The sequence below is a fragment of the Chaetodon trifascialis genome, chromosome 13, assembly GCF_039877785.1.
Source record: "Chaetodon trifascialis isolate fChaTrf1 chromosome 13, fChaTrf1.hap1, whole genome shotgun sequence".
NCBI classification, from domain to species: Eukaryota; Metazoa; Chordata; class Actinopteri; order Chaetodontiformes; family Chaetodontidae; genus Chaetodon; species Chaetodon trifascialis.
The window spans coordinates 14,772,990-14,800,964 of record NC_092068.1 but is presented as its reverse complement, the minus strand read 5'-3'; the positions used below and the strand labels follow the sequence as shown (position 1 = coordinate 14,800,964).

Sequence of the window (27,975 nt, the reverse complement as noted above, 5' to 3'; positions counted from 1 at the left end):
GTCTGTCACCCAGTCGCGTGAGAGGGACATGGCTGCAGTAACCAATCAGAGATTACTTCCATATCGCGGCCTGTGGGGCGGCTTGGTGTGTGTTTGTCCGCCACGGCCTCCCTTGCTTGGCTGTGGTTGAGAAGCGTCTGGGCGGGGAGGGAATGGTGTAGCAGGCTAGGAGCTGTGAAACCACTCCAAGGGAATGTAATACATTAGGACTAATACCACCCAGAAGACACCGTGCCTGCTTCCCTAAAGACTTAACGTATTACCTGGTTTCTCATGGAAGCAGATGGATTTGTGAGGAGGCGTCGGGTGACAGCGGAGACTACAGGCAATGATCCCGGGGTTGCTGGCGCATCTGCCGGTGCAGAAGTTCGATGGCTGGGGGGCAGATTCTGGGGAGTTTCGGAAAGTATCGTGGGGAGCCTGGCACCCCGGATCGGAGGAGAAACGGAGCTACAGAATGTTGGGTTTATCCGTAATGCACAAGGTGCACAAACAGAGGACTCTGAACCAGACTATGAGGGTTTGCCACAGGGAGCCTCCACTAGCACCCACATGTTGGCTGGAGCCGTGGCCGGGATCATGGAGCACTGCCTCATGTTCCCCATCGACTGTGTCAAGGTAGTTTAGCTCATTAGCTCACCAGCATACCCACCACATCTCCTGAATGTTTTGTGCTTTCACACCCCGCTCGTTGTTGGGTATTGTTGATACTATTCTCGTAGCTAACATGTTTTGTTAGCATAGCTTATTAGCTCGCTGGCTAACCAAAACACGCTGCAGAGCTGACGGCTGAGGACAAGGTCAGTCGGCTCAGTTAGCGTTCCTCATCCCTGTTAGCTAACTTGTTAGCATGCTGTTATAAGTTAACGCCATTACGTTGGCTAATAGCTAGTTGTTATGACAACCTTCAGCAGGGTCGGACAGAGGAGTCCATTTGGTCACTTTGCGTAAAACTACTAGAACCGTTAAATCGAGCGGCTGTCAAATCCTCAACTGATAATGTTACGTAAGTAAAGTTAATGTGTAAATTTCACGTGACAGTAAATCGGACAGTTAACAAATTAGTTATGTAATTCAAGTAGCGTTAGCTAATACGAGGAATTAGTTATCAGAGCCAACAGCAACAACAGTTCGAGATAAACCAAAGCTATGCTCGCTGTTTATAAAAGCAAAGGCTTGGTTGTAGGTTTCGTTTCGTAACTTACGTCCTGTTGCCACTGTTATTACAAGACACATGCATTGAACTACACAAATTGACGCTTTGCATCCGCAGTGGAGCATCTGTTGCTTCTTTCCCAGCACACAGTTTGGTAGTTTTTCAAAGTGTGACAACAGGCCTGCTGCTTCACACACCATAACTAACTGTTTGAAAAGGTCTTCTGATCATCACATGTGAGTCATTCAGCTCCACTGGGTCAGTTCTTATCATGTGGTCTGTGTTCTGTATGAGGTAGTTTACTTTCTTTTAAATTTAAACATAGTTAAAGAGGCATGAACCATTGCCCCAAGAGGTCAGTTAGATATGGCCATGCAGTTGTGCTCATTGTACAACACAGGCAACAGGGTTAGAGAGATGGGGCAAGTGATGATGAGCCTACAGTCAGCTGTCCATGTCAGATTGAAAAGCTATTCATACGTCAATGCTTCATCCATGTCTCTTCCACCTGTAGTCTCACTCTGTTTTAGCTGGTCCAGCCCCACACCTGGACAAGACCGATGTTTACAGAGCCTTTTCCTGTGCAGATTGTCTGCCACACCGCTACTTGATCTCAGCATCTTTCCAAGCAAGCCACAGGAGATTTAGGGCATTGTGACTCAGCAGAATTAAGTCTGCGTTAAAGAAACAGCCACACATTTAGCTATTTTCAGGAAGCTGAAAAATATTAGTGATTCATCTAACTCATTACTTTTTTTTATTTATAGGTTTCCTATTTAAAGATTTCCCCCTCTACCAGATAAAGACTTTCCCTCCTGTGCGATGAGCTCTTCACTTAAGAGATTGCTGTGTAATTATAGTGTAGAATAGCCTCAGTCGTTCACCCTTAATGTATCCTAAATCCTGGTAATTGCTTGTGGATTTAAAAAAGCTTGTTGCATTTGTAGGTCTGTCAGTGAATACTACACAGTGCACATGAATGGAATTTCAGTTAAACTGAATCAGTCAATGAGAGAAACCCTGACATTTTCAGTGTTTAAAGAGTGGTCAACACAGTGTTTGCAACCAGTACAAAGGTCACCTCTCTCTAAATGTGCAAACATTCTATAGATAAATACACTGAACCCGGAGCTGTAACGTGCACGGTGTTCATGCATGTGGTTGTATGAGGCATGAATGAATGAATGAATAAGGGAGCCAGTATTCATATTACAGTCTTTTTTCATTATCTACGCAGGAGCTGTGCAATAGGCTTGCTTGCCAGGTGTGAATTAAGTTGATGCATACCACTGTTGGCTAACTCTCTTTGGGCCCTGCTTTCCACAGCTGCAGTATAGACTGACTTGAGGCCATGTTTATGCTTTGCAAGAGCACTACATGCGCATACACAGTGGGTTGTAAGTTTGTCCATTCAGCTGGAAGTGTGGTATCCAGGAATTATGTCGCTGTTAGTTCCCCAGAAACAGACCCACTCACCCAGTCCGTCCTTGGGTGACCTTCTCTAAATATCAAAAAGCAGGTGACTGAAACACTGATCCCTTGCACTTGGCCTTTAAATAATATTTATTTAATCTATGATTTATCTCGGTGTGCACATGTTAAAAGGAAAAGAGAAAGGTGTGCTTCAGGGTCAGTGGGAAAAGAGGCTTACAGGAAGTCAGCTTATGTCCCCTTGTGACCTTGGAGCTTGTAACTCCACACTTCCTTCTATTCAATTATGCATGTACACCAACACAACGCACACACAATGTTGGACACCTCATTTCCCTTATTTGACCCCTTATTCACACTGCAGGCTGCTCAAGACTCTTTGCTGTATTAGGCAGACATATGGTAAGATGTAAATTATGCATTCCATTCTATTTTTAGTGCAGGTGCAGGTCAAATTCATTGGACATATAACTAAACTAATACCTCGCCTTGTTGGGCAGGAAAGGAGCACAGTGTTGATTTTGAGTTGTCCATTTTCTCCTCTTTTCCAGACACGAATGCAGAGCCTCCAGCCCGACCCCGCAGCCCGCTACAGGAATGTGATGGATGCTCTTCGCCGAATCGTCACCACAGAGGGAGTCTGGCGGCCAATGAGAGGGCTGAATGCAACAGCACTTGGGGCGGGACCTGCCCATGCCCTCTATTTTGCCTGCTATGAGAAACTCAAAAAGACTCTAAGTGATGTCATTCACCCAGGGGCTAACAGTCATTTGGCTAATGGTACCATAAAACATACATATACACACATTAACAGTGACATATAAATGTACAGATCGCTATCTTAACTTTGAAATAACCATAATTTAGGTCTTAATATTCAGGAGTTGTCCAAATCCAACCCTAATGACAGGCAACATTAGTGTGATCTCTTGAAAACTGTTGACTCTGCCTAATCCAGGTATATACATGCCCTGACCACTCCTCAAAACCCCTGACAGGCCATCAAATTGGTTTTTCATAGTTACAGTTGCGCTGCAAGAAAGTGTCAGGTTCAGCTGTCCTTCTGTCCCTGGCTTTAAGGAAAGTTAAACCATTTGGCTTATTTGGGTCAAGTTCAGCACCTCTCCTACAAAATAGAGATTCAATTTGAAAACTTTGCTCTGAAAGTCAATCATTTCCTTATTCCTTGTTCTCCTTACTCTCTCTCCTCCTTGTTTTGCAGTTTAGTGGGAGGCTGGGTAAGTCCTCTTTCTCCCATCTTTTCTGCACTCCTCTGTTGGTCCTGTCTTTTCAAGCATATGGGTTTGGTTTATAGCCCCTTGAGAGGAGCAGTGGACTGCTTTGTCCACTAGGTGGCTCTCTTTGCTCAGGTTTGGCCTCCTGAATTTGGTCAGGCGTGATCTCTAGTTTACACCTGTGCAGTTTTGCTGAATATGCGCCAATCCTGCTATGATGATATATTGTTTTGAGCATGACATCAGCAGCTTTTAGGTACAAGGCATTGGAGGCCATGACATGATCAAAATGCTTTGTCCTTCTCAGTCCGTGCCTCTCTGTTGCTGTCTCCTCTATTTTCATTGTGTATTCTCCATGATTAGCTCAATGTGTATTCATTTCTGAGGTTTGTTTGTTTCAGGAACAGCTGGGTGTGTGGCCACACTGCTTCATGATGCAGTCATGAACCCAGCTGAAGGTAAGGCCAACATTTTACAGTGTAAAGCCATATGTCTTTGACACCAGAATTAGGTATTAAGGCATTTTCTATCTTAGAATAATAGTTTACTATACATACATTTCAGTGAAGAAACATACAGGTGCAACGCCTGGGACAGCCATCTTCACACGCTGGCCTTAACCCTGCAGTCTCACATTGACTTTCACAGCTGCTTCTGGTCCACCTGCCCAAACATGTCAGTAGAAGGACACTGGTCAGAGTCCTCATGTGCAGCTGTTAGTTGGGGTGCAGCTGTCTGAACAAACACCATTAACATGACCCACTACATCTCTCTGTTTTTATTGAAGCTAAATGTGCTTTAAGGACAGCTTTACAATTTCTTATGTTCTTTTTCTATTTTTGTCCCCTTTGCACCGCCAACCCTGGACTCATTTGGCCTTCTCCTCCATCGATACATCCACCCATGTGTCCCTAGTTGTGAAGCAGCGCATGCAGATGTATAAGTCACCCTACCGCGGCGTGTTGGACTGTATCCGCGCCGTGTGGCAGAAAGAGGGCCCTGCTGCATTCTACCGCAGCTACACCACCCAGCTCACCATGAACGTGCCCTTCCAGGCGCTCCACTTCATGACCTATGAGTATCTTCAGGAGCTGCTCAACCCCCACAGACAATATAATCCCTCGTCCCACATGTTGTCCGGAGCTTTGGCCGGAGCCATCGCGGCCGCGGCCACCACGCCTCTGGACGTCTGCAAGACCCTGCTCAACACCCAGGAGTCTCTAACCCTCGGCTCCCTGTCCTCTGGCCAAGGCCCCGGCCAGGGCCAAGGCCAAGGAGCCCACAGACAGATCTCAGGCCTGGCCCATGCCTTCCGGACAGTTTACAGGCTAGGCGGCCTGCAGGGCTTCTTCAAGGGAGTCCAAGCGAGGGTCATCTACCAGATGCCCTCCACAGCCATCAGCTGGTCGGTCTATGAGTTCTTCAAGTATGGACTCACCAAGCACCAGCACAACAAGAGGAGAGCGCAGCACATGGAGGCTTAGATGTAGATGTCTCTGTGGTTTAATTTCCTCTCATATTTCTCTGCCCTCCCTGTGAGGAGAAGATGAAGTCAATACGCACATAGTATCTAACTACAGCCCACCTCAGTTGTCCCACCTCTTTCAGACATAGTAGATAAGAAAGACACCTTCAGAGACAGATTGAGTAGTTTTATTCCTGCTACACTATTTCAAGACTAGGTTTTGAATTTTGTTTCATTCTTCTAGCAGAAAACGTTTTACACAGTATCATAGAACTAGTCGATCTGGAGATTTTTTTAAAGCCGTTCTAGTGACGACTGTGTTTGTCTAAGCTGAGGATAAATATGAAGAGTGCACAAGTTTTGAGTCGGAAAGGTAGTCAGCAGAGGGCAGTAGTGTTACTTTGTTAACTGTTGTGGTTTCTGAGGTTTTGCTGTCCTAGAACCACATTTTCTTTTCCCCTTTTTGGATTTATGAATAAAACATTTTCTTTTATATATCTAACAACAGACATTTCCCAGTATTCCAGGACAATGTAATTGTGGTGTCTAGTTTGGGCTACACACAGGCATTAAGTTCTTCATCCAAAATGATCCAATTTAAAAGTACTCAGCCATTTATAATCAAAGCAAACACACTGATTTCCTGGCGTGGGTCAGTACCCAGATACCCTTGCAGAGGTGTAAGGGAGCCCTGCCAACATGGCAAGTCAAATAATTGAGAGCAGAATCTCAGACCATTTTTAATATCTTGATTAATTGAACGGTGTCATTTAAAATGTAGTCTGATACTATAATTAATACAACAGATCAGATCCGGGGTTCCTTTACTGTTGGCAATAAACTGTAGTAATATGATGCTTAACATTGGTCTCTGTCGAGTAATTGGATTGAAAAATTCCACTTTACAGTAGCTCTGAGGTATCTAAAATGTGTGTTTGTTTTTAATAACTTTGAATCCTTAAATGGTATTTTCTTTCCAACGAATACATTACTCTGAACTTTTTTTTTTCCCCCATCCATTTGTTTGTTTTGGATCGTCCAAATACTCACCATTAATGCCTTGTGTACCTGTTTGGTGGAGCAGACCAGGACAGCATTAAGATGGCCATATCTGTGCATTCATTGCAGCTGTCAGCCTATTTTCAGCTCGTGAACTACTTAGTTTTAATATCTGCATTCGGCAAAAAAAAGGATGTCTACACTGCATTGTGCCCAAAAGAATTTAACTCAGAATATCAAGGAGTTCAGTATCCCACAAGATATGTATCTGTGCCCCCATCAAGTACACATAAGTGGAAGCTGTCATTCTTATTGATTGATGTCTGATTGTTTCCGACACTGAATTGCACTCATTGAATAAAGACTGAGCGGTGCAGCTCGACTCACTGCTCATAAATGATGGGAGCCCTCTTTTGATTTCCCTAAATGTTTCTGAATCGAAGCTTGTCGCCTGTTCTAACCACAAAAGCAAGTTAATTTGAGTGTGTGTGAAAGATCTGAAGTCTTTTGTTTCCCGCTCAGTAGAAACCAATGAATGAAAATGAGGCAGCACCATTAGCTACATCTGTACTGCCAGAAACACACGGCGAGTTTCTGTGTGTGTTTTCAGGTATTTATTTTTAGTTTGAGGCAGGTACAGTTGTTTAGTCTTGAACACAGGTGCAGATTTCAACTTTGACCCTCAAGACTGAAAACACAATTTGAACTCGTAGATGCAGCCTGCGTACAAACAGCTGGAGGTGAGTGAACCTCGGAATTCAGCAAATGATGCGTGATAAAAATAAACTTTGATAAATTGGCAGTTGGTGTGGAACTGGGAGGTAGACTGTATGCTGGGATTGTTATCCCAGCATACAGTTCTATCCTTGCTTGTCATCCTTCTGCCATGACATCTGGAGCCAACAGGCTTCTATACCTTTAGGACTAGTGATCGTGCTCTTGGTCAAAATTGCAGCAGAATATGTGATACAGAGGGTCCTGGATGTGTGCATTCCCAAGAGATCTGTGAGATTAGATTTTTCTTACAAAAACTGAGAGTACCGTCAACTGTCATGATCCATTTTCATAAATCCATGCTGTAGGAAAAGTTATGTGATGTGAGGAATGACAGAGACATGATGTTTGCATGCATGTCCCTCTATTACCTGTCACTCTATGAAGTCCACAGCATCATGTTGTAGATTAATATATAAAAAAATCTTAAACAGTAATGCAGAATGGTTTAAATTATTGTTGTGATTACTGTGCTGTGGGTTGGAACAGCGGCACACAGTCTTTTGACGGGAGAAATATGAAACAGACTCCACAAACACTAAAATCCTGTAGTTAGCATCTGTGGACACATCAGTTCCAGAGATGCTGGTTTCATGCTTTTGCAGATCACAGTGAGGAGTGACAGCCTCCACATAATCAGACTCAGACACACACACACTCACACACTCACACCCATGCTTGTCAGGCAGACACCTGTTCAAACAGGGAGTGTTAATGAACCGTCTCTGTCGCTCGCTCTCTCTCTCACCCTCTGTCTCTACATACATTCATACTGTATGTGTGGCCTGTTGTAGTTTGTGCTGTTAGAATGGTGTGTGTGTGTGTGTGTGTGTGTGTGTGTGTGTGTGTGTGTGTGTGTGTGTGCTCGTCTCTTTCCTCCACTGCTGCTCAGCCAGCTAGAGCTTGTCCACTGCCTCTCTGACGATGACCCTCGTGAGAGACTGACTGACATGCTTTACATGAGTAGGACTGTGATGGGTTGAAACGGCGCATGTGCCGAAATACTGTGGTAAAGATCCAGAGGGACATCAACCAGTAGAAAATAGATGTGTTACAAAGCTGAGTTCAGTCTGCTCCTGTCTGTCTGTGTGTGTGGGAGAGTGTGACTGAGTGTGTCTGCTCTAAATCTCAGCAGTCTGAGAGGAGTAACCTATTTAGTCGGGTCACTTTCCTCTTTTCCTTCTCACTGTTTGTGTAAGAGGGAGTGTATGTGTGTGTGTGTGTGTGTGTGTGTGTGTGTGTGTGTGTGTGTGTGTGTGTGTGTGTAGTCTGAGTAATCTGCAGAGACAGGCAGTGTCAGAGCAGAAATACTCAGAGACACGTCTCAGTAGTTTGAAGTTTGTTGTATGGGCTTCCTCTTCTCTTGCATGAATGACAATAATCAATGGCTTCTCATCACTAGACTTTCAGATTTCTGTGTTTCTTTGAAAGGTGTCAAGCAGCAGAGCTTGAGGATGGAAGTTCAGCCTACGTTTACACGTAGCAGGGTATTTTGGAAAACGGATACTTTGGCCCCTCCGTTTTCAAAAATGTTGTCGTTTACATGAACCCAGATAAATACGCTGTCAAGCGCATCATAACTATGCCAAACCTATGGGCGCGAGTGTAAACATAGATTGCTCACATGACATTAAGTATTTTCAGTCGCATGTTGTGATGTTCCCAGGTCAGGCCTTTCTGTGTGAAGTTTGCATGTTCTTCCCGTGCATGCGTGGGTTCTCTCCGGGCGCTCCGGCTTCCTCCCACAGACCAAAAACATGCTCACTAGGTTAATTGGTGACTGTAAAATTGCCCCTAGGTGTGAGTGTGAGTGTGAATGGTTGTATGTCTGTATATGTTGCCCTGCGACCAGCTGGCGACCAGTCCAGGGTGTACCCCGCCTCCCGCCCGTTGACAGCCGAGATAGGCTCCGGCCCCCCCGCGACCCCGAAAGGGATAAGCAGCATAGAAAATGGATGGATGGATGGATGGATGTTGTGATGTTTCAGAACCTAAAATGCCGTTTAACCCTGTTTACACGCCAACACATAAGCGGCGTTTTCAGAAATCTCCACTTTGGCCGTAGTTTTTAAAAATTATCGTTTTCTGTGAAAAAAAAAACCCCTCCATTTGCGTGTAAACGAGAGGCCAAACCGCATGAAAACATATGTGTTTTCACTAAGCGTAATCGTAGCCTCAGTCTTTACTCTGAGAATTATGTGTGACACTGTACACACAGGTCCACTTCCTGCCTTAACATATATGAACTCTTCCAGGGGAGCTGTAGATGGCTTTCTGTGGATGCCAACACATTTTCTTATTTCAGTTGTTCTGAGTCACATGGATGTTTTAACAAATTGTTGCAGGGAAAGCACAGGTATAAATAATAACACAAATAATGGCTGCTTTCCACTTCAATGTGCCACCTCCAGAGCCCTGATATAAAGTGGCTGGGGCACTTGATTGGAGCTGAGCCATCATTAATGTTATTAGTATCAGCAGTGCTTGTCCTGCTGCAGGTCAACATGTCTCATGTATTTTGTAGCTCAGCTTTTCCTGCAAATGTTACAGCATTACCATTATCACTGCCTTCTTCTTCTTTCTTCATCTCTCTGTAAACTTATTTTAAAGCAGGAAGTTTGCCTGAAGTTTGAGCTGCTGTAAATGAACCTCATTTTAAAAGGGTTTGACTAGTCTGATGAGTCATTTAAAGATGAAACATCATGCACTTCGACTCTCATGTGTCTTAATAGCGGTATGCCATTATGATGATGAGTAATGATGTTGTCACAGCAACAACATTTACTTTACAATTGGTCATTTGAAATAGATACACAGACATGACAGAGAGCATAGAGCTATTGCTGTCAGAGTGGCACACTTTATGCTGTCAGTCATAATTACCCTGAGGTGTTTGCCCAGTGGGTGTGTATATAGTGTGGATCAGTGGCTTCTGCTCTCTGAACTAACCTGAAACAATTTCTCTTCTCGACTGAATATTATCACTACTTCAAGGCCATCTTGTCTGACTATTTAGATAATCACACACACACACACACACACACACACACACACACACACACACACACACACACACACACACACACACACACACTGCATATATCTTTTCTGGTGGAAAAGACCCTTTTGAGTTGAAGAAGGACCGGCAGACACACACATGCATACACTCCCTTGTGTGTTGGTGTAAGCCCATGTTTTGGAAACTGAAGCCTCCAGTCCAAGCCCCTCACAGCAAGCACCTGTGGAAGGGTGTATTTCTCTCACACACACACACACACACACACACACACACACACTTGAAGGGTACTTAGGAATGTGAAGGCCTGAAGGACTCGGGTCCTCTACAACAACTCTCCCTCAGTTGCTCGCCTTCTCTCACTCTCTACATATTTATGGCTCTTTTGTTGCGTCTCTTGTCAGATCTCTCTCCATATATAAAGCCAAATCATGACTGGACCACTCAGCATGAATTACAGAGTGTTACAGGATTACATCGTAATGTCCTCTTTATTCCATCTTTGCCAGCAGCTAATGGATGAGGTGTGATTACAGGCTCTTTGTCTAACTCACTGGGATACACACAGACACATACAGTTTGTGATCTCACGCTCCTTGGGGGTGCTGCTGGATAAAGGAGCTGTTGTTGCAATCCCTTTGGCTGCAGTCTCTCCCACTCATGGACAGATACAGCGGGTTTGAGGGGAGGAGAGGAGAGAAGCCAAGAGAAGAGGGGAGACCAGAGTCTAAAGTAGAGAGGCTCTAGTGAAGAGCAGCAGCGCAAACAAGCTTTTTGGTGCATAAATTTGAGATGTCACGCACATTTCTAGCTGAGGTGATTTGTTTAGATTTTGTTCTTTACTGGCATTCTGTTAAACTTGATGTTGTACAACAATCTGCAGACAGCATAACCATATTTGAGATGTTATCTGCAATTTTCATTCTGGTTCATGTTTCCATTATTGACCACTAGCAAAGTGCTAACTGCATTTATGCAATGTGATATTAACTGTATTCTCAGAAAAGTGTGTTTTTCTTCAACTGGAGTGATGCTAAAATATTATCTTGGAGCCATGCCCTTGCTCAGAGCCAGATCAACCTGCTTGAGGGCCGAGGGGTAAAAATGAGCTGTGGGCCCCTGACACCCCAGCCCAGTCTCACTGCGAAGGGCGTCAGATAGCACTGCATTTTCACGCCCCTCAGCCTCTCATACAGACGCACAAGGTAACCCTCAGCGTCTCTTTACACATCTGTGCCAATATGAGATGCTCAGAGCAAAGTGAGGCAGTATAAAGAGCAAGAAAATCCACAAATAGAGGAAGGTTTGGTGGATGGATGGATCACCAAGGAGTGCATGCCTCACCAGATTTTTGATGTCTCAATTTCAAGTATTTCTTATCTTATTTTATCTCTTTTTATTACTATAATTTTTGTAGTTCTAATCATAATCTTCTAATTATGTCATCGGGTCATACCCATATCAAAAAGTGACACACCCCCTTTCCTTATGGGAATGGTTTCTTCCTGCTTAAAGCTGACAGCAGGTAGCCTCCGCACCTGTACACACATACATCTCTCACTCTGTTGGCCATCAGTGCTGGAGGAGATAAACAGCGTAATGATATGTTATGATAAGTGGTGAGCAGAGCATTAATCCCTTTTTGTAAAAATGGAATGCAGTTAGTAATACACACCTAATTGCCTTTCAGAAAAGCAGGCATATTTTGCTTCGCAGGATAGTTTGCTAGTACCAGCTAAAGTTAGCCATCCCTCAGGACAGTTCTAGCCCTCTGACTTGCTAGCTAGTAATGACTTGTGGTAACATAGCATCCCGTTTGATATTAGTAAAGCAGTGCTGTGTGAGTGTTATAGCAGTGAGTTCATAGTTTTTACCACCACTGTATAGATATGGAAATCCGCCCTTAACTCGGGGCATTTTACGCACAGAACTTGTAGAAGATGTAGCACAAATGGCTCCTGGCTTCATGATCTGTTTATTCATTGTTAACTTTGACATGACTCCAAAGGTGGCACCGTCAGACTGAATTATGAAGCGTAGCAAAATGTGAATTCCAGATGAGGGTCAATCTACCGAAATAACAAAGATTATCAGCCTACTGTGCCAGTTGTGGCTTGAATGTCTCCCATAGTGCTGTGCTGTGGAGAATTGGGATGCGGGGGAGATACGGCTCCTGTCATCACTTAAGAGAATAAGTCGAGGAGGAGGAATTCTTCCCATCACCACCACCAAGGATACAAGATGATCACTAACACAAATACACAGACTCACACACCCAGCAATTCCTCAGTGCAGAGGAAGCTGCAACAGAAGAGAAAACAGCTGTTTTTATTACGAGCATTTATGTGATGCAGGAAAACATGGAAATGGTGTGTGTGGCTGTGGCGTGAGTGTGAATTTGAAACAGGATCCTTCTCACTTCTCGTGCTATAGAAGAATTGCATGCAAGACTTGCTTTGAATAGGCAGCTCCTCGATAAATCCAAGTGTTTACGGTAAAATGCCATTGCTAATGGGCCGGAATACGGAGAAGGGGAGAGAGGGGTTATAATACTTTTACAGCAGGGAAACTGATATTTTCATAAGAGCAGACAAAGCCAAAGTGTGAGGATGAAAAAGAAAACTAGGTAAAAAAGCGATTAGGGAGGCTTTGTGCAAAATTTCAACTTTAAGAGGGAATATTTCACCTGCATTTGTTGCCTAAGGAAGGATTCCCCATTGAAAACTTAACCTGCCGCACTGCTTTCATGATCAAAGCCAAAGACACATGCAGATATGCACACATACACTCAAAAACACACACACTTATCATCCCTTGGGCCTTCAGGAGTGAAGCCTTGGCAGGGTGTGATGAACTGCAGCATTGTTACGGGTGACTGCAGGTGTCCAGCACTTTCTCTCCTCTGCCCTTCCCTCTGTCTCAAATGTTGTGACAAATTCCTCTAAAAGGCAAGCGAGGTCATGAAATCTACTTGCAAACACTTCAGACACACATACAGCCTCAGTGCACGTCCAGCACGTGTGCAAATGCAATGACACACACAGTATGAGATGAAAACTCAAGTCTGTCAGTGGTGTGGACAGGATTGCTTGCATCTGTGTGTGTGTGTGTGTGTGTGTGTGTGTGTGTGTGTGTGTGTGTGTGTGTGTGTGTGTGTGTGTGTCTTGAAGCAACACAGGTGCAGTCAGGGACACTGAGGAAGAAACAGGCCTCCTGCCCTTTGAACTTGATCTTGAAAAGAAAGCTGTCTTCCCCTCCTGTCAAATAAGCTTAGCTGTTATGCCTTCGAGCTCCAGTCAGCACAAACTGGTCTGGTGAAAACCACAAGCCATTCATTGATTCACTGAAAAATATCATAGCAACTCATTCATTGCACACTTATCTGTGACAGGTATTATCAGTAATGATGTATATTGAAGCCATTCTTTTTACTCATATTGCTAATCTTTGAATTTGCTTGCTGGCTTTGTGGAAAGTTGCTGACAGTCCAGTTGAGAATGTGTCAGAGGGTTTTTGGACATATCCTGAATTTATCAGCACATGTCCAAAAATGTTTTGCTCTGGCAGACAGCTTCAGGGACGATTGGTCTAATTTACACTGTATCTCGCAGTGTGTATCAGACTTGAGGCTTGTGTGTGTCTTTAGACCTCCGTAGATACAGGAATAGTTCAAGGTAAGGACGTATTTTTGCCCTCAGTCTGTAGCCCAGTGAAATATTCAACTCTGACCCTGAGAAGTTGGGACGTTGTGTAAAAAACATATAAAAAACAGAATTTGATCATTTGGTAATCCTTTTTGAAATATACTTAAATGGAAACAGTACAAAGACAATATATTTAATGTTTGACCTCATCAGCTTCATTGAATGTAAATATGTACTTTGATCCATCCATCCATCCATCCATCCATCCATCCATCCATCCATCCATCCATCCATCCATCCATCCATCCATCCATCCATCCATCCATCCATCCATCTTCTCCCGCTTCATCCGGGGCCGGGTCGCGGGGGCAGCAGTTCGAGCAGGGACGCCCAAACCTCCCTCTCCCCGGACACTTCCTCTGGCTCTTCCGGGGGGATCCCAAGGCGTTCCCAGGCCAGCGAGCGACATAGTACTTTGATGCAGCAACATATTTCAAACCAGTTTGGACAGGAGCAACCAAAGACTGAGAAAGTTGTGGAATGCTCGAAAAACACCTGTAAGGTTCATTGGCAACAGGTGATAGTATCATGATTGGGTATGAAAGGGGCATCCTGAAAATCCTCAGCCATTCACAAGCAAGGATGGAGTGAAGTTCACCACTTTGTGAACACATGATTGTATAAAGGAGATTACTACACGGGCTCAGCTAAGATTGGGAGCAAAACTGTTGCACTGATGCAAGAGAGAAAACAAAACAAAAAACAACATGGGTTGAATTTGCAGCAGGTGAGAGGAGGGCAGCTTTAAAGGACAACAAGATGACCTCAGAAAGGTTTTAAGATACTTTAGCACTCTCTGCTTCACACAGCAGGGATGAGGATCCCTCTCGGTGGAGATGCGGAGAGAGACCAGCAAAGGGAGGAGGGAAGTCTGAGAGGCCATAAGTGGGCCTGAGTAGTTCCTTTATCAGCTCACTGATAGGAGACGTCTGTGTGTCAGAGCTGCTCAATGCTCTCCTTGTCTCAGCTTATCAGGGCTAATTAAAACATTTGGATTCCTCCGGCCGGCTCTGGAGGAGTCTGTGTCTGTCTGAGCATGTGTGTGGGAGACATGAGAGCGGAGAGGAGTCAGAGGAAGGAAATGTAGCAGCTTGGAAGACTTCCTGTCCATCTATGGACAGAGGAGCTCAACACACACTCACCGTCAACAACTGATAGACACGCTACAGATGCATACAGACACACTTCATGCAACCTTTTCATGGCCTTGTATGGTTTCCCGTATATTAAACTCAACATTCATTGTGTGTTTTACAACCGTGATTCCAGAAATTGTTTCATTCCATTACTGACAACAGTTTTCCAAAGTCTTCCTGAGCCCATGTAGTAATATCCTTCATCCAATCATGAGTTCACAAAGCGGTGAACTTCGCTCCATCCTTGCTTGTGAATGACTGAACCTATCAAAGATGCCCCTTTAACACCCAATCATGATGCTATCACCTGTTACCAATGAACCTGTTTACCTGTGAAATGTTCCAGTCTTTTGTTGCTTCTGTCCCAACTTGTTTGAAACGTATTGCTGGCATCAAATTCAGAATACACATATATTTACATGAATTTACATAAATACAGATATAAGATGTCTGGAAAGGAGATATATGGTGTCTTTTTAGTCTTGCTTTCCACTCCCTCCTGTGCTTTACCTTCGTGCTTTGTCTTAACCTGCCTCCCAGACTCTCATCCCTGAACATCCTGTATCTGCTTCGAATGGGTACACACAACTCACATAAACACACACAGCATGTGGACTGGACCTGTGCTGCTTCCAAATGAGCCTGTTCTTTCTAAGTCCTGGGTGGGCTCATCTCTCTGTTCCTTTCTAATCCTCTTCATGACCCCTGCTCCTGCTCTGACAAACCCAGGCCTGGGATCACTGCATTTCTATACATGCACAATGTTACAACCAATAACTGCTGGCTGCTATACTGCACTCAGCCCCAAACATCTGAGCAAGAGATGTTTGAACCAGCTTTTATAAAACAATTTCAATTTTTTATAGAAATCATCAGTAACTTTGAACTTACCAACACATCAAACAGAACAATGTGGGCTGATTATATGAAATTGTGCACAAAGGTATGATGTCTTAAATCCTCTTGAAACCAGGGGGACTTCTGAGTGCTGATGTAGCTGCTGTGATGGATGTGTCTGCCCCAGGGGGAGCTGATGTCCTATAGCTTTACTGTAAATGTTTACATTCCTACATGCACTGATGCTATCTGCTAATAGTTTTTGGAACAAGCCTGAAGAGTCCTCTGGGTGGGATTATTTGCGGCGTGTGTGTGCGTGCGTGCGTGTGTGTTTGTGAGAGAAAGCGTTCAGGTCAAAGGGAAGCAGGTCTGTCTTTAAACAGAGGTATTAACCGTGACCCCCAGCCTTCCTGAGTCCTGCCCCATGTCAGTGCATTAGCAGCAGCAAAACACACACCGCTGCTCCATCTTTTCCCCCAAAGCAAAACAGTTAGTGTTCGTTATAATTGCTTCTGATAGCACAATCAACAATTGGCTGGGCATGAATCATTTTGGGAGAAAAACCTGTCCCAGTCCCGCTTTGTGTCATCTATATATCTGTTCATAATCGCAGCAGTCTCAGTGCCAGCAGCCGTTAAGAGACGATGATATTGTTTAAACCAACAAGGCTCTTGAGAAAATGATTCTCGCTACAATAGGCGCATCAGAAATGCATGTGTAATTGCTGCTCAGGAGCCCTGTGAGAATTCTCCGTCAATAGATCTGTATCTTAAAAGTGCAGCCAAGCATGGATTAGGTGAGGACTGTCATTCCTGTGTTGCTCACTGTTACTCAGCCCCACCCTCAACGCATTCCTCTCAGCTCAAAAATCTGCACTGATATAAAAGACAACAGGAAATTACCTGTTTCCACTGGCATTAATAAGTCTTATTAAATCTGCCCTTTAATGCTTTGTTGAGTTGTGGAAGCTGCTGCTGATTGTTTGAAGAGGCAGACGAACATGTTCTTCTGCGCTGCTATCTGTCTCCTCTCATTCTCTCTCTTTCTGCTTTATGAGGCTATTCATGGGGAGGCACACTAATAAAGCACAACTCAAAATGTTTACATACTTTGACGTTACATATTTAGACATACAGTAATGTTTGATGGCTCAGTAGAGCCTGGAACAACCGTTTCTGGAATCTGGAAATGTAGCAAAGATGTCCAACAGGGGAAGAAATCTATCAGACAATCACATAGGTTTTAAACAAACATATTCACAAAATGTATTTGGAAGAGAAAACAAAGGTAAAATTATTAATGAAACCATCTGTGGGAAACATCCTGGTTCAACTTTGACCTGCCGCACTTGCCATAGCTGTGCATGCACACAATTTTCCTATGTAACAAGGGATAAATGCATTTATCTTCACATAAACTGGTTAAGGTTATATGACTAAGATGTTTGCTTAATATCTGACATCTGTCATCTTCTTCTTGCCCAGTTACACTTTGTTGCAGCAATGTCATTGTACAATTAAATGTGTGGGTGGAAATTTTGTCACAAAATCAAAATAATAGCCTAAACATGAAAATAAGACCTTATTCACACCAAGCCAGAATTATCCTTTAAATGAAGATGAGGGGGGTTCCCTCTGTCAGATGAAAGTGAAGTGACAAAAACAATCTGTGTAACCACACTTATGGGTGAACATCCATAGCCATTAAAAGCATCCTGTCACTCACTCTCCTCGGTGTCCGACTTCGTCTGAAAGGAAACTGACAGCAGTGTGACATCACAGACTGGTTGCAGAAAAACACAAAATCTTATCTTGTCACGGAAGACAGCAATGACTAAAGCAGCTATTCACCAGCACAATGTGAATAATCAGAGCACATACAAAGTGGCATACCTGGGAGCCGCACTGCAACACCGTGACCTTTTCTCCTGCATAGTGTTAGTCGTCTAAGTCTGGAGTCACAAATACACCCTGCATGTGAAAATGAACATAATTAGACTTCATGGTGCCCCGCTGAGCTACAGTCAGACAGTCAAGAGGAGATACGTTATTTCTCCCTCCCAGAAACCTGTTGTGTCAACCGCTGAGGATAGCTTGAAGTGGTGTTATGATATAAGAGATAAATGAGGTTTGGGCTGGTGCCAAAGTGTGGCACGAGAAGATCATCTGTGCCAAAGCAGCAGGGAAAAGGGAACTTGAAGTACCTATTTTACATCACAGTTCTTTGACACACCCTCTTTAATGTTGTAATATAGGAATATTCGACAGGCTTTGATAGACAGGGCGTGACCTCACTGAAGACAAATAATTCACTGTGTAGTGTCAGCGTGATGTCACTGAACATGTCAATACATCCATTTTTTACATTTCTGGTTCCAAGAAAACTTCTTTTATCTGCTTATCTGTAATACATCAGTTAGGACGACAGTGTGTTCTCTGTGCCCTCCCCAGCCGCCTGCAGGCTCCATTAATACCACGCAATTCTGACGGTTAACGCTGTTAACGCTGCTAAGTGCAGTCAGTTAAGGGCTGAGCCAAAGCACCAGTCACCTCATTTTGGAAATATGTTTTTATTTCCCTATCAAGTGTGGCCGTTGTGTATATTCCTCAGTGATGAGGGTGTAGTCTTTTGAGTGAGGCATGATTAATGTGTGCTGTCTTGTGCAGCCCGGCTGCGTGGTGCAACATCTCCACGGTCTATTGACCCTCTCTGACTCATGGAGCACACAGTAGAACAGAGTAGGCCTACGCATGACTTTTTACACACATACTAAATAATCACCCTTTAAAAAAACGTTTGGTTGAGTCAGTAAAATTTGTCACTTTTGTCCCTTATCAAAGTAAAAAGAAAACTAAACTCAATTTGCTGAGATGGATATTATACACTGTATCCCTTTCCACGAATGCGTTTCTTAAAAGCAGAGAGTTATATTTTCCTGCTGTCTGTGCAGCCAGACTGCATCTTAATCTGTTAGATACACACAGACACACTGTCCAAAAGGTTACTAAAGGTCCATAAAGCTCACATAAAGAATGTATTCTTCCAGGTGTTATGTTGAGTTTCATGCTCAATAAAAATGTCCCATAAATGAAATAAATACCTACTAAAAATGTCAGAGACTCGGTCATGCTACTCATACTTCCAGATAAGCTACTTTCTCTTGTTGGGTTTGTATAAATTCAGGATTCCTTTCTGCTCTGTCTGGTAGCTGAAAACGGACTGTTTCTGGCAGTCGTGAATGATGAAGGACAAAAAGCAACGTATACATCATCAAATGGACTCTTGAGGCACCAAGTCAAGAGTCACTGCTGTGGACTAAAAGCGAGTCGCTACCTGATTTAGTGTATTTACACATTTTGTAAATAACTAATAAATACAGCTACATCTTTTCAGAGACACTGGGGTTATTTCAAGTATTTGTGTAAATGGGCAAATTTTATTTAATTGTGCTAACGGAGCATCGTTTGTTGTTAAGTGTGCTTAGTTTTAGGACATCATTTAGATAAAATTGTAGCACCCTCTCCAGCATTGTTAATATTTCATGTGGAACCTGTTGACATGCAGCAGAAAGTGGAGGAAGTTGCTTTGGTAGAAATAATGTGTAGTGTGATAAATCCTGAAACAGAGACAAGTTCACTGTCTTCTGCAAAATGTACCTTTATAACCCACTGTGCACACTATAACCAGCATTTGTGACTTTGATTTTTCCAAAAACTAATCCCAAAAGGGAATGTTGAAATGTAAAAATCAGGGGTTGAAAATGAGAAGACCTTTCTCTGCTCCATATGTCAGCCTATCCTCCTCAGCAAACACAAGATATACATGACTCTCCCCTTTTCTGCCCCCCCCCCAAAAAAAGTCCCTTTGAAGTTTTGTCTTTAAAAAAGATAGGCCTAAATAAAATATTAAATAAATTAGATAAATGATAAGATTACTACCCAACGGATCAGAAAAAAGTGTGACAAAGTCAACAGTATTTAGAGTAAAATTTTGTTTTTCATGTAAATCGTTACAAAATTAGAACCACACTCAAATCTCGGTCTTAAATGCTAAAGATCTCTTCACACAGTAATAGTCTAATCAAATACCCCATAAAAAATGCCCACACCAATCTTCACTGCAGGCTAACGTTTAAATATTTCTGAATATCTCTAAATGTAGCTCGTCATGGGGAGAGACATTTGCATGGCATGGACCCTAAATAGCAGGTCAAACTCCAATATCGTTTTGCTGTAAGAAAAAAAAAAAAGATAAAAAGTAAACAGGCTTCTTGTTATAAGGAAAAAAAAAGAATAATAGAAAATAAAACTGTACAGTCTCAGTCAGTTTGACAGCATAAAGGATGGTGTCACCCTCTGACTGTACAGACAGCTTTTGACACCTTGAGTTGGCACTTGTTCAAGTCATACTCTCTGGAGGGCTTCAGAGCATTCCCCCACACGGCACACTGTTCATGCTCCACGGCTGGCAGCAGTGGTGCAGGTAGGGGTAGTACTGGTAGGCCTGATACAGTGGCACACCCACTGGGACGTGTACTCCATTCGCCTGATGGTACTGCGTTTGATTGTCCCTCACCAGCACTTTTACTGCTACTTTCTTTGGTGGGCCGTACGCCGCCAGCTCGGCCGACATCTGGCGCCGTTTGGTTTTATATCTCCGGTTCTGAAACCAGATTTTCACCTGGGTCTCTGTGAGTTTCAGCGCTTCTGCCAGATCGGCCCTTTCAGGGCCTGAAAGGTACCGCTGCGCGCTGAAGCGGCGCTCCAGCTCGTAGACCTGTGCGTGAGAGAAGGCCGCCCTGGAGCGCTTCTTGGTACCGGGCCTGCACTGTCGCTCATCGGATGAACAGCTGACCCTCTCCTCGCTGTGGTGATATTCTTCCCCCTCCTCCTCCTCGGCCTCCTTCCTCTGCCGTTCATCCCGCTCCTCACACTGTGGATGCTGGTCTGCAGGGCCTAAGAAAGATTTTTGATTATTCAGCGATTAAAATGGCATTTTCATAACCTAAAGTGGAACTATTCTGTGACAAATATGTCCTTAACATATCTGCCATTATTTTATTTTTTTTAATTGAGGCAAATAAGTAACAAATAAATAAGCATGCCCCCTGTAAATACTGGTGAAAACATCCCAACATGCTGATTAAAACCGTACTTTATTTCCAAAAGGTGAGATGAACATGTCATTGGACTGAGACAAATTAATTCTGTTCCGCAACAAAATTCTATTTCAAGTGTTTTTCTTCAATCACATAAATTTTTGTCTTCTTTCAAGGTCCCAGTTTGTGCAAACACAACCTAAATTTCAAACAACTGCCGACCAGTGCTCACCTCCTCCGTGCTCAGTCTCCTCTCCAGTGAACTCCTCGCTGTAGGTATCAGATCCGGGGATTCCGGCAGACACAGTGAGACCAGCAGGAAGTGTCTCTGAGTGGAGGCAGTTCTTATCCGCGCCTCGATGCGACAGATCAGACATTCTCGTACCACCCTGCCCTCTGCAGATGTTGCGTTTCGGTGCGCGGGGCTCCTCTGTACTCCTGGCATCGGGCTTTCCCCGAACATCGCGTCCGGTGAGAATGTCTTTGATTGAGAAGGACGAAAAACGTAATGTCATGGTTAAAATAAGCGCATTGATATTTCCTGCACTGTCGCAAGCGATTTATCTGGAGGCATCAAGAGATCAGCCCCTCGAAAGCAAATCCTCAGCGGTTCGATCTTTACAGCCTCTTTAATTGCTCTAGTTTAATTGTGGTGAACTAAGCCCGGTCTGCTAATGAAGAGCCTTCATCTCGAACTGTCAAGTCTATTACAAAATTCTCAGCTGCAGCAGCTCTAGTTAACCTTTGATAGGCTGTTTTCTCCGCCCGGTCCCTCCTTCGCACCGCCCAGCTCCATGCTGGTCTCTGAGCTGTGCGCTTTAACTGAGGACGAGGCTTGGTCAGCTGATTTTATTAACTGACGTTACAAACGCAAGCAATTATTACAAATTTTAATAGCTACATTTGTCAATGCTTGTGTAAATTATGTGGAGACGAGGAGAGTAATTAGACCCTGCAGAGTATTTTAAATATTACCTTTACTGTATATCAGACGCGAGTTACAGACTCGGAGTGGATGTTACCAACTACTCTTACAAAATAGACCTGTTTCAGCCACCGTGAGTTTACCCAGTATTCATTATTTTTAGAAAATATGAGGAAAGTCTGATGCGTGCAGTTCGCCAGCCGTGCGTAATACGCAGCTCAGCCTCTGTGGTTTTAAATGCTTTCACAGAACTACGCCTCACTTGTAAGGTCCAACTATTATACAAGTTTGCCTTCAGCTTCCACTTACATGACAATTCAAATGTAAAATATGTAGATTATTTAAATTCATCGTTAAATCTGAACAAAAATCATAATGTAATATATTTTTACATATTTATTATATTTTTACTACTTACTATATATTTTTATATTATTGTACCTTTTTTCATTTTTATTTTTACTGATTCTTGTTGCTATTACACTGTCTTCTTTGCTGCTGTAACACTGCAGATTTCTCCGCTGTGGGATTAATAAAGCAGCATCTTATCTCTCATAAATGTGGGTTTAAGCAGTTCTTCAAATTTCTGCGTAAAACTGTAGGAGATTTTGGATGCCTTTATCCATAACTTTTTTTTATTCTACTTCTTTTAACAAAACCCATGAGAAGAATATCATTGAATAAATAACTTTAACCGTAGACTGAATGTTTTAGCGTGGAGGACCTCCAGTCTCGTTGCTCAAACAGGTGACTAGCGCCGCCGTGTGGTCATGATGCATCGTTTCCAAAGTTAGAAGGCGCGTAAAAAGAAAAGATGCCAACTATGTTACACACACACACACACACACACACACACACACACACACACACACACACACACACCCTTTTCTCTCTCACAGACACACGCACATATTACACAATCACTGGGCCTACCCTACGTCGAAGAGACGTGATGACAGACGCAGTGATCTGCCTCCTCTGTGTTGTTTTGTTTTGTTCCTCTGACTAAACAGAGAAATCTTTCAGATTGCCACACAGCGCAAATCAGCTCCAGAGTGTCACAACATGTCCGGATTGGAAACATGGGAGCTCTGGCACACTTAATGTGTCAAAAACACGACATGTCATCACCACAATAACAAAAGTAACGTTTTAATTCAGCTCATTGGCTCATCAATAAATGCTAATTATAATTTCTGAGTGAAGCAGCCTTTCCTTCATTCATTCACTCACTCACAAGCAACATGCGTAATCTGCGTCCCAAATACACTCAAGCCTGCACGTGCATTCACTTAATTTCTACAGAAAGCAATTACATCAATTACTGAAGGTAAAAATGGAAGAAACTGATGAAAATATGTTGTGTGGCTTGATGATGATCCGTGTGAGATAAGAATTACCTTTCTGTCAGCTGTTTCATGTTCAAATGTTGATTTTGTGACGCCTCAACTGGCTTCCACAGTCAAGTCAAGTCAAGTCAAGTCAGATTTATTTATATAGCGCAAAAAAACGACTTTATCTCAGAGGGTTTTAGTCTGTGCTGCATTGCTCTTTCTATCCTTAGACCACTCCAAATTTATCTAGAATATGCCAGCAGCCTGTAATTAAAATATCATTTTGTTTAATTTCCAATTAATTAAATGTCATAATATAGAAGGAGACACTTGATTTTACGGTCCTGAAAAACTTTTCCACATCCATCTGATGCCATGCTGGCGGCCGGGACGACGCTCGAAGAGCCACCTAATGGAAGAACCTTTACTCCAGCTTCTCCGCGCACCTTTTCTTCTTCTCTGTGTTCGGGCCCTGGTTCTTCTGTGAGCTCCTTGAGTGGTTGCCATTGGAGACTTTGTTTTGGGAAACTCCACGCCTAACGCAGCCATGAGCCGAGCTGCTATCTTTGGAAGCACAAGATAGCGATCGCAGCGCCTGTCAGAGCAGCCGTGGCCAGGCCGCGTCCTCAGGCATCGCCGTCCTGTCGCCAGCTCTATTTACACTAGTGACTCTGCAGCACTTAAAGCTGACACCAGGTATGTCCTACCGGCAGTGCAGTAGCCAGGGGAAGTGGCCGGTGAGGCTATCAGAGGAGACAAACACCCTGTTTACGTTGCCATTCATCTCCATTAATAGTGTCTGCGTGCCTCGGAGGTGAAGGTGTTTGTTTAAGTCCATCTCCAATCAACGGTGTTTGTGTGTGTGTGTGTGTGTGTGTGTGGGGGGGGGGGGGGGGGGGGGGGGGGGTCTATTTTGTATATGATGATCATGTACAATTATTATTATTGTTGTTATTATTGTTAGCAGCAACAGCACCATAGTAGCATATATGGACTTTTTTATTGATTTGGGAATTATACATATTTCAATGTCACGCATCAACGAAGAGACACTTTCCAACACTATTTATTATCCAAAGTTCTGTGAGTTTATTCGCCCTGTGGGTCCCGAGGATGCCGGCTGTCTGGTTAATGTCCATCTCTGGATCCTGACCGGACATTCGCTCGCCTCTAAATTCTCTCTGTTTCTGGTTCTCGTCTCAGACCAAAGTCTACCACAAGCTTTCTCACAGGAAAAAAAAATAGTTGCATGGCTTGAGAGACGATTTGAGAGGTTGAGAAACTGCACATGTAAGTTTGAGTAATAAACTCAACATTAATTCATTTATTTCCTGCCCAGTTTCATATGAATGTTGGAATGCAATCACGCGCCCAAACAACGTCAGAAACATCCCACGGCTAAAAACGCACATTTTCTCAAGGATGTCTACGGTATTTGTTTTAGTTCCGTGTGTTTTAATAAGATAACAAATTAACACGCACGCACGCGCGCACACACACACACGCACGCACACACAAAGCACAGCACAATACAGCCACTTGCGTCATTCTGTTGATATATGATTTAATTTCATCATCAGTGATCATCTTCATCGATATTGTAGCTTCAGCTCTGTTACGCAGAAGCACCGTTTTATTCAGGTCATACAGGTCAATGTTCAGTCTCTCTCACTTAGTTTTAAGTACAAAGACTACTGGCCAAAAAAGAAAAAATAAGCATTATACTTTATAAGACTGCATTATCTGGCAGTTGTGGTCCATACTGTTTACGTTCTTTCAACGAATTTGAAATTCAATCAATTTTCAATTCAATTCAATTTCATTGAATGGGCCTAGTTAGGCCATTAATACATTTATGATGCCTTATGCGTAGAAACGTGTGTTTATATGAAAATGCCCATACAATTTCCCTGTATTTTTTGTCGCACGTCCACTTTGAACCACTATAGATCTTCCTACAATTAATTAGCCAACAGCAGGTTGAAGAAGTTTTCTAAACATTGCGGCTCAGAGAAAAATGCGCATACCAAATATGGCTTGTAACTCAGTCAGCGGTTCAAGGTTTCCTCATAGGCCTGCTTCGAGTTACAGCAAACTGGCCTATACTTTCTCTAACGTGTTACTGACATTCAACCCTGCTTTCGTTGCATTAGCTGATCAGGTCGACATGCTTGAGTCCGTTCAGCCATCCCAGAGAAGTCTCTCCCAGCTGTGCGTAAAGACTGCGCTACCATGCCCGGATGCCCTGCAGGGTTCCTTGGCAGGGTGTGACGACTGGTCCTTGGGGCGCCTGGCTTTGCGTCTGTGCCCCAAGGTTCCCCAAATTCATGTTCATAAAAGCATTAGCTGTGGTGCTACTGGGCGGCAGAGGAGGTAAGCTAGAATAAGTACAAGAGTAGGTGTTAGTGTACATCGAGTTGTTGTAGCTGTAGGCTGGATAGCCATTGTAGCTGTACGGGTTTGGAGCTCCGACTGTGTAAGAAGTGTTATAGTTTTGGGATCCAGTCAGACATGGCCTCCCGTCCCGGACCAGCACCGGCACAGCCACCCTCCTGGGCGGCGGCGGTGGGTGGTGGTGGTGATGATGACCTGCCATCTCCAGAGTCTTGTCTTGCCGCTGCCTCTTGCATTTGTACCTCCTGTTCTGGAACCAGATCTTGACCTGAGTGGAGGTGAGTTTCAGGGTGCTGGCCAGGTGCTCTCTCTCCGGGGCGGACAGGTAACGCTGCTGCTTGAAGCGCCGCTCCAGCTCGAATACCTGAGCCTGGGAGAAGAGGACGCGGGGTTTCCTCCTGGTCCTCTGCTGCTTGGTGGCGGGCTTCGCAGAGTCCGGATCCTCACACTCGCCGCGCAACGCTCCGCAGCTCTCTGCGTGGAGAAGTCACGTTTAAGTGTACATCGAAGCGAAAACCAGACTTGTTGGCTATGTAGTATTTTTGACATGTTTAACTAACTCTTCATTATGTGGTAATCCCTTCACACTCATATCCACATGAATGAATTAATGTAAAATTCTAAATGATCTCAAAATGTTGTCGCGAAACATTTTCCCATAGAAAACTATTTTGTTGTGGATTGTTTTTCAAATAGCCCAATAATTGATTTTCCCACGATATTGATCTTTAAACATTCAATTATTTAAAATCTTTTAAAAAAGTGAAAGTGTACTAGATTGGAAATTGCTCTACCAGCATTTTTGTAAGTATTTATTAAGAAATAAATCAAAAATGTGCTTTCAAAAAGGATTAATGAAAGTAAACAGGAGAAAAAAGTGCTAAATTATTTGTCAGTGAATTTAAACTAACAAACAATCTGTTCCTCTGATCCTGAAAATGAAAGTTGAGCTAAATAAATCAGATTTCTGCCGATTAAATGCACATCAACGAAACTGTGAATCAGCCATTATGTTTGGTGCTTTTGCGCATTTCTCTTCAGGGATTCATATCGACTGTTTGAAATAAATAAATCAGATGTAACAGCAGATGTAAACAACGCTTAAATGTCCCCAGGTTTCATGCACAGCAGTTAAGTATCTGCTGATGAAAAGCATGGAAAAGTTCTTTTCCTATGGGCGTTCATTGTGCAAGGTGTAGCACTTGCTATATATTGGATTTTCGTTCTAAATTATGAGGCCATCATTTCACAAAAATAAGCAATTAAACATAGCATATATATGTTATTATGTAATTATGTTATTAGCAAAAATCCCTCCAGTGGGGCATTGAGGACTTATTCCATCTGTGTATAATCGGTGAACGTTTAATAGTCATTTATGTATTAATAAGCGAGTATCTTCTCACTTCCCTCTATTTCTCCAGAACTATCTGTTTAAGTCAAATTGATGCTGCTGTTGTTGTTGTTTTGTTTTGGTTTTTTTACTCGTGATTCTGATTTACTTGTCTCTTCGTTCATGCTATTACTTCTCATCAATAAAAACGACAGAGATCATCACCATCATCCTCACTCACTTTTGGATGAACATATTAGACTGTGTACTCACTGCTATCTCGGTGCTCCTGCTCGCTCTCCAGTCGGAGGTCTGCGGAGTGGTTCTGCGCCGGGTTGCCAAACATCTCCACCGGCAGACCGGACTCAGCCAGCCGCTCCTGCACCGTCAGCGTGCTGAGGTAAGACATCCTGTCCTCGCTCTCCGAGACGCCGGAGCTGCCGGGACTCGGACTGTCCCTACCGGCTAACATGCAGGAGGGCGGTGAGTGAGAGCGGAGCGCTCCCGGCTGTGACAGCGCGCCAGAGAGACCGAAGCAGGAGATGAACTGGAGCTGGTGCTGCTGGGATTGTTGCTGCAACTCTAACTTCAGAATGTCCTTCACAGAAAAAGGCGTGGTGGAAGAAGTCATAAGCGGGCTGGGAAGCATTATTACCTCCAGCAGTGAGATCACAGATAACAAACAGTCAGCAGGCCCGAAATAGGACCAATTTGTCTCCGGACGGCGCGTAAAGGAAGCAAATACCCCGTGCGTAAGCGTGAAGAACGGCCGCGCGCTGCTTGCTTTTCATGCAGACTACGGTGGAGTGGCGTTCTCTCAGCTGTGACATCCCTCTCCTGCGGCGGTGTGTCTATGGCTGGAGGGCTGAGAGAGAAAGAGAGAGGTCGATCCTGTTTGGTTGGCTGAATTCAGCTATCTAAGAGCTGGGTCAGCCAGGATGCTGTCCTCTCCCTTTCAGTGACGTCCTGAGGCGGGGGGAGGGACTCTCTCTGTCCGTGTGTGGGTGTCTGGAAGACATATAGGCCTTATTTATGAAATAATGTCAGCGACACCGACTCCCCTCAGACTGTTCAAGGTAAGAATTTTTTTTAATTTTTTATTACGTGCTTTTTGTTTTTACAACAGAAAACAGGCATC

General features: G+C 43.7%; 2 protein-coding genes across 3 annotated transcripts; one reads left to right on the top strand and one right to left on the bottom strand.

Annotated features, from left to right (window-relative positions):
- Positions 1–95: 95 nt before the first annotated feature.
- Positions 96–6,686, top strand: slc25a28 (solute carrier family 25 member 28). Its single transcript, XM_070977598.1, has 4 exons — positions 96–618; positions 3,139–3,367; positions 4,224–4,280; positions 4,738–6,686. Exons 1-4 carry the CDS (start codon positions 274–276, stop codon positions 5,304–5,306), a joined length of 1,200 nt encoding a protein of 399 aa, XP_070833699.1. The 5' UTR covers positions 96–273; the 3' UTR covers positions 5,307–6,686.
- Positions 6,687–20,078: 13,392 nt separating this feature from the next.
- nkx2.3 (NK2 homeobox 3) lies at positions 20,079–27,559 on the bottom strand. Of its 2 annotated transcripts, XM_070977854.1 has the most exons (3): positions 27,111–27,559; positions 21,084–21,332; positions 20,079–20,708 (listed from the first exon to the last, which is right to left on the bottom strand). In XM_070977854.1, the coding sequence occupies exons 1-3, from the start codon at positions 27,484–27,486 to the stop codon at positions 20,176–20,178; spliced, it is 1,158 nt and encodes a 385-aa protein (XP_070833955.1). In that variant the 5' UTR covers positions 27,487–27,559; the 3' UTR covers positions 20,079–20,175. The 2 variants fall into 2 exon arrangements, with proteins under 2 accessions (XP_070833955.1, XP_070833954.1); XM_070977853.1 differs by lacking the exons at positions 20,079–20,708; positions 21,084–21,332 and adding an exon at positions 25,338–25,978.
- Between the last annotated feature and the right edge of the window lie 416 nt (positions 27,560–27,975).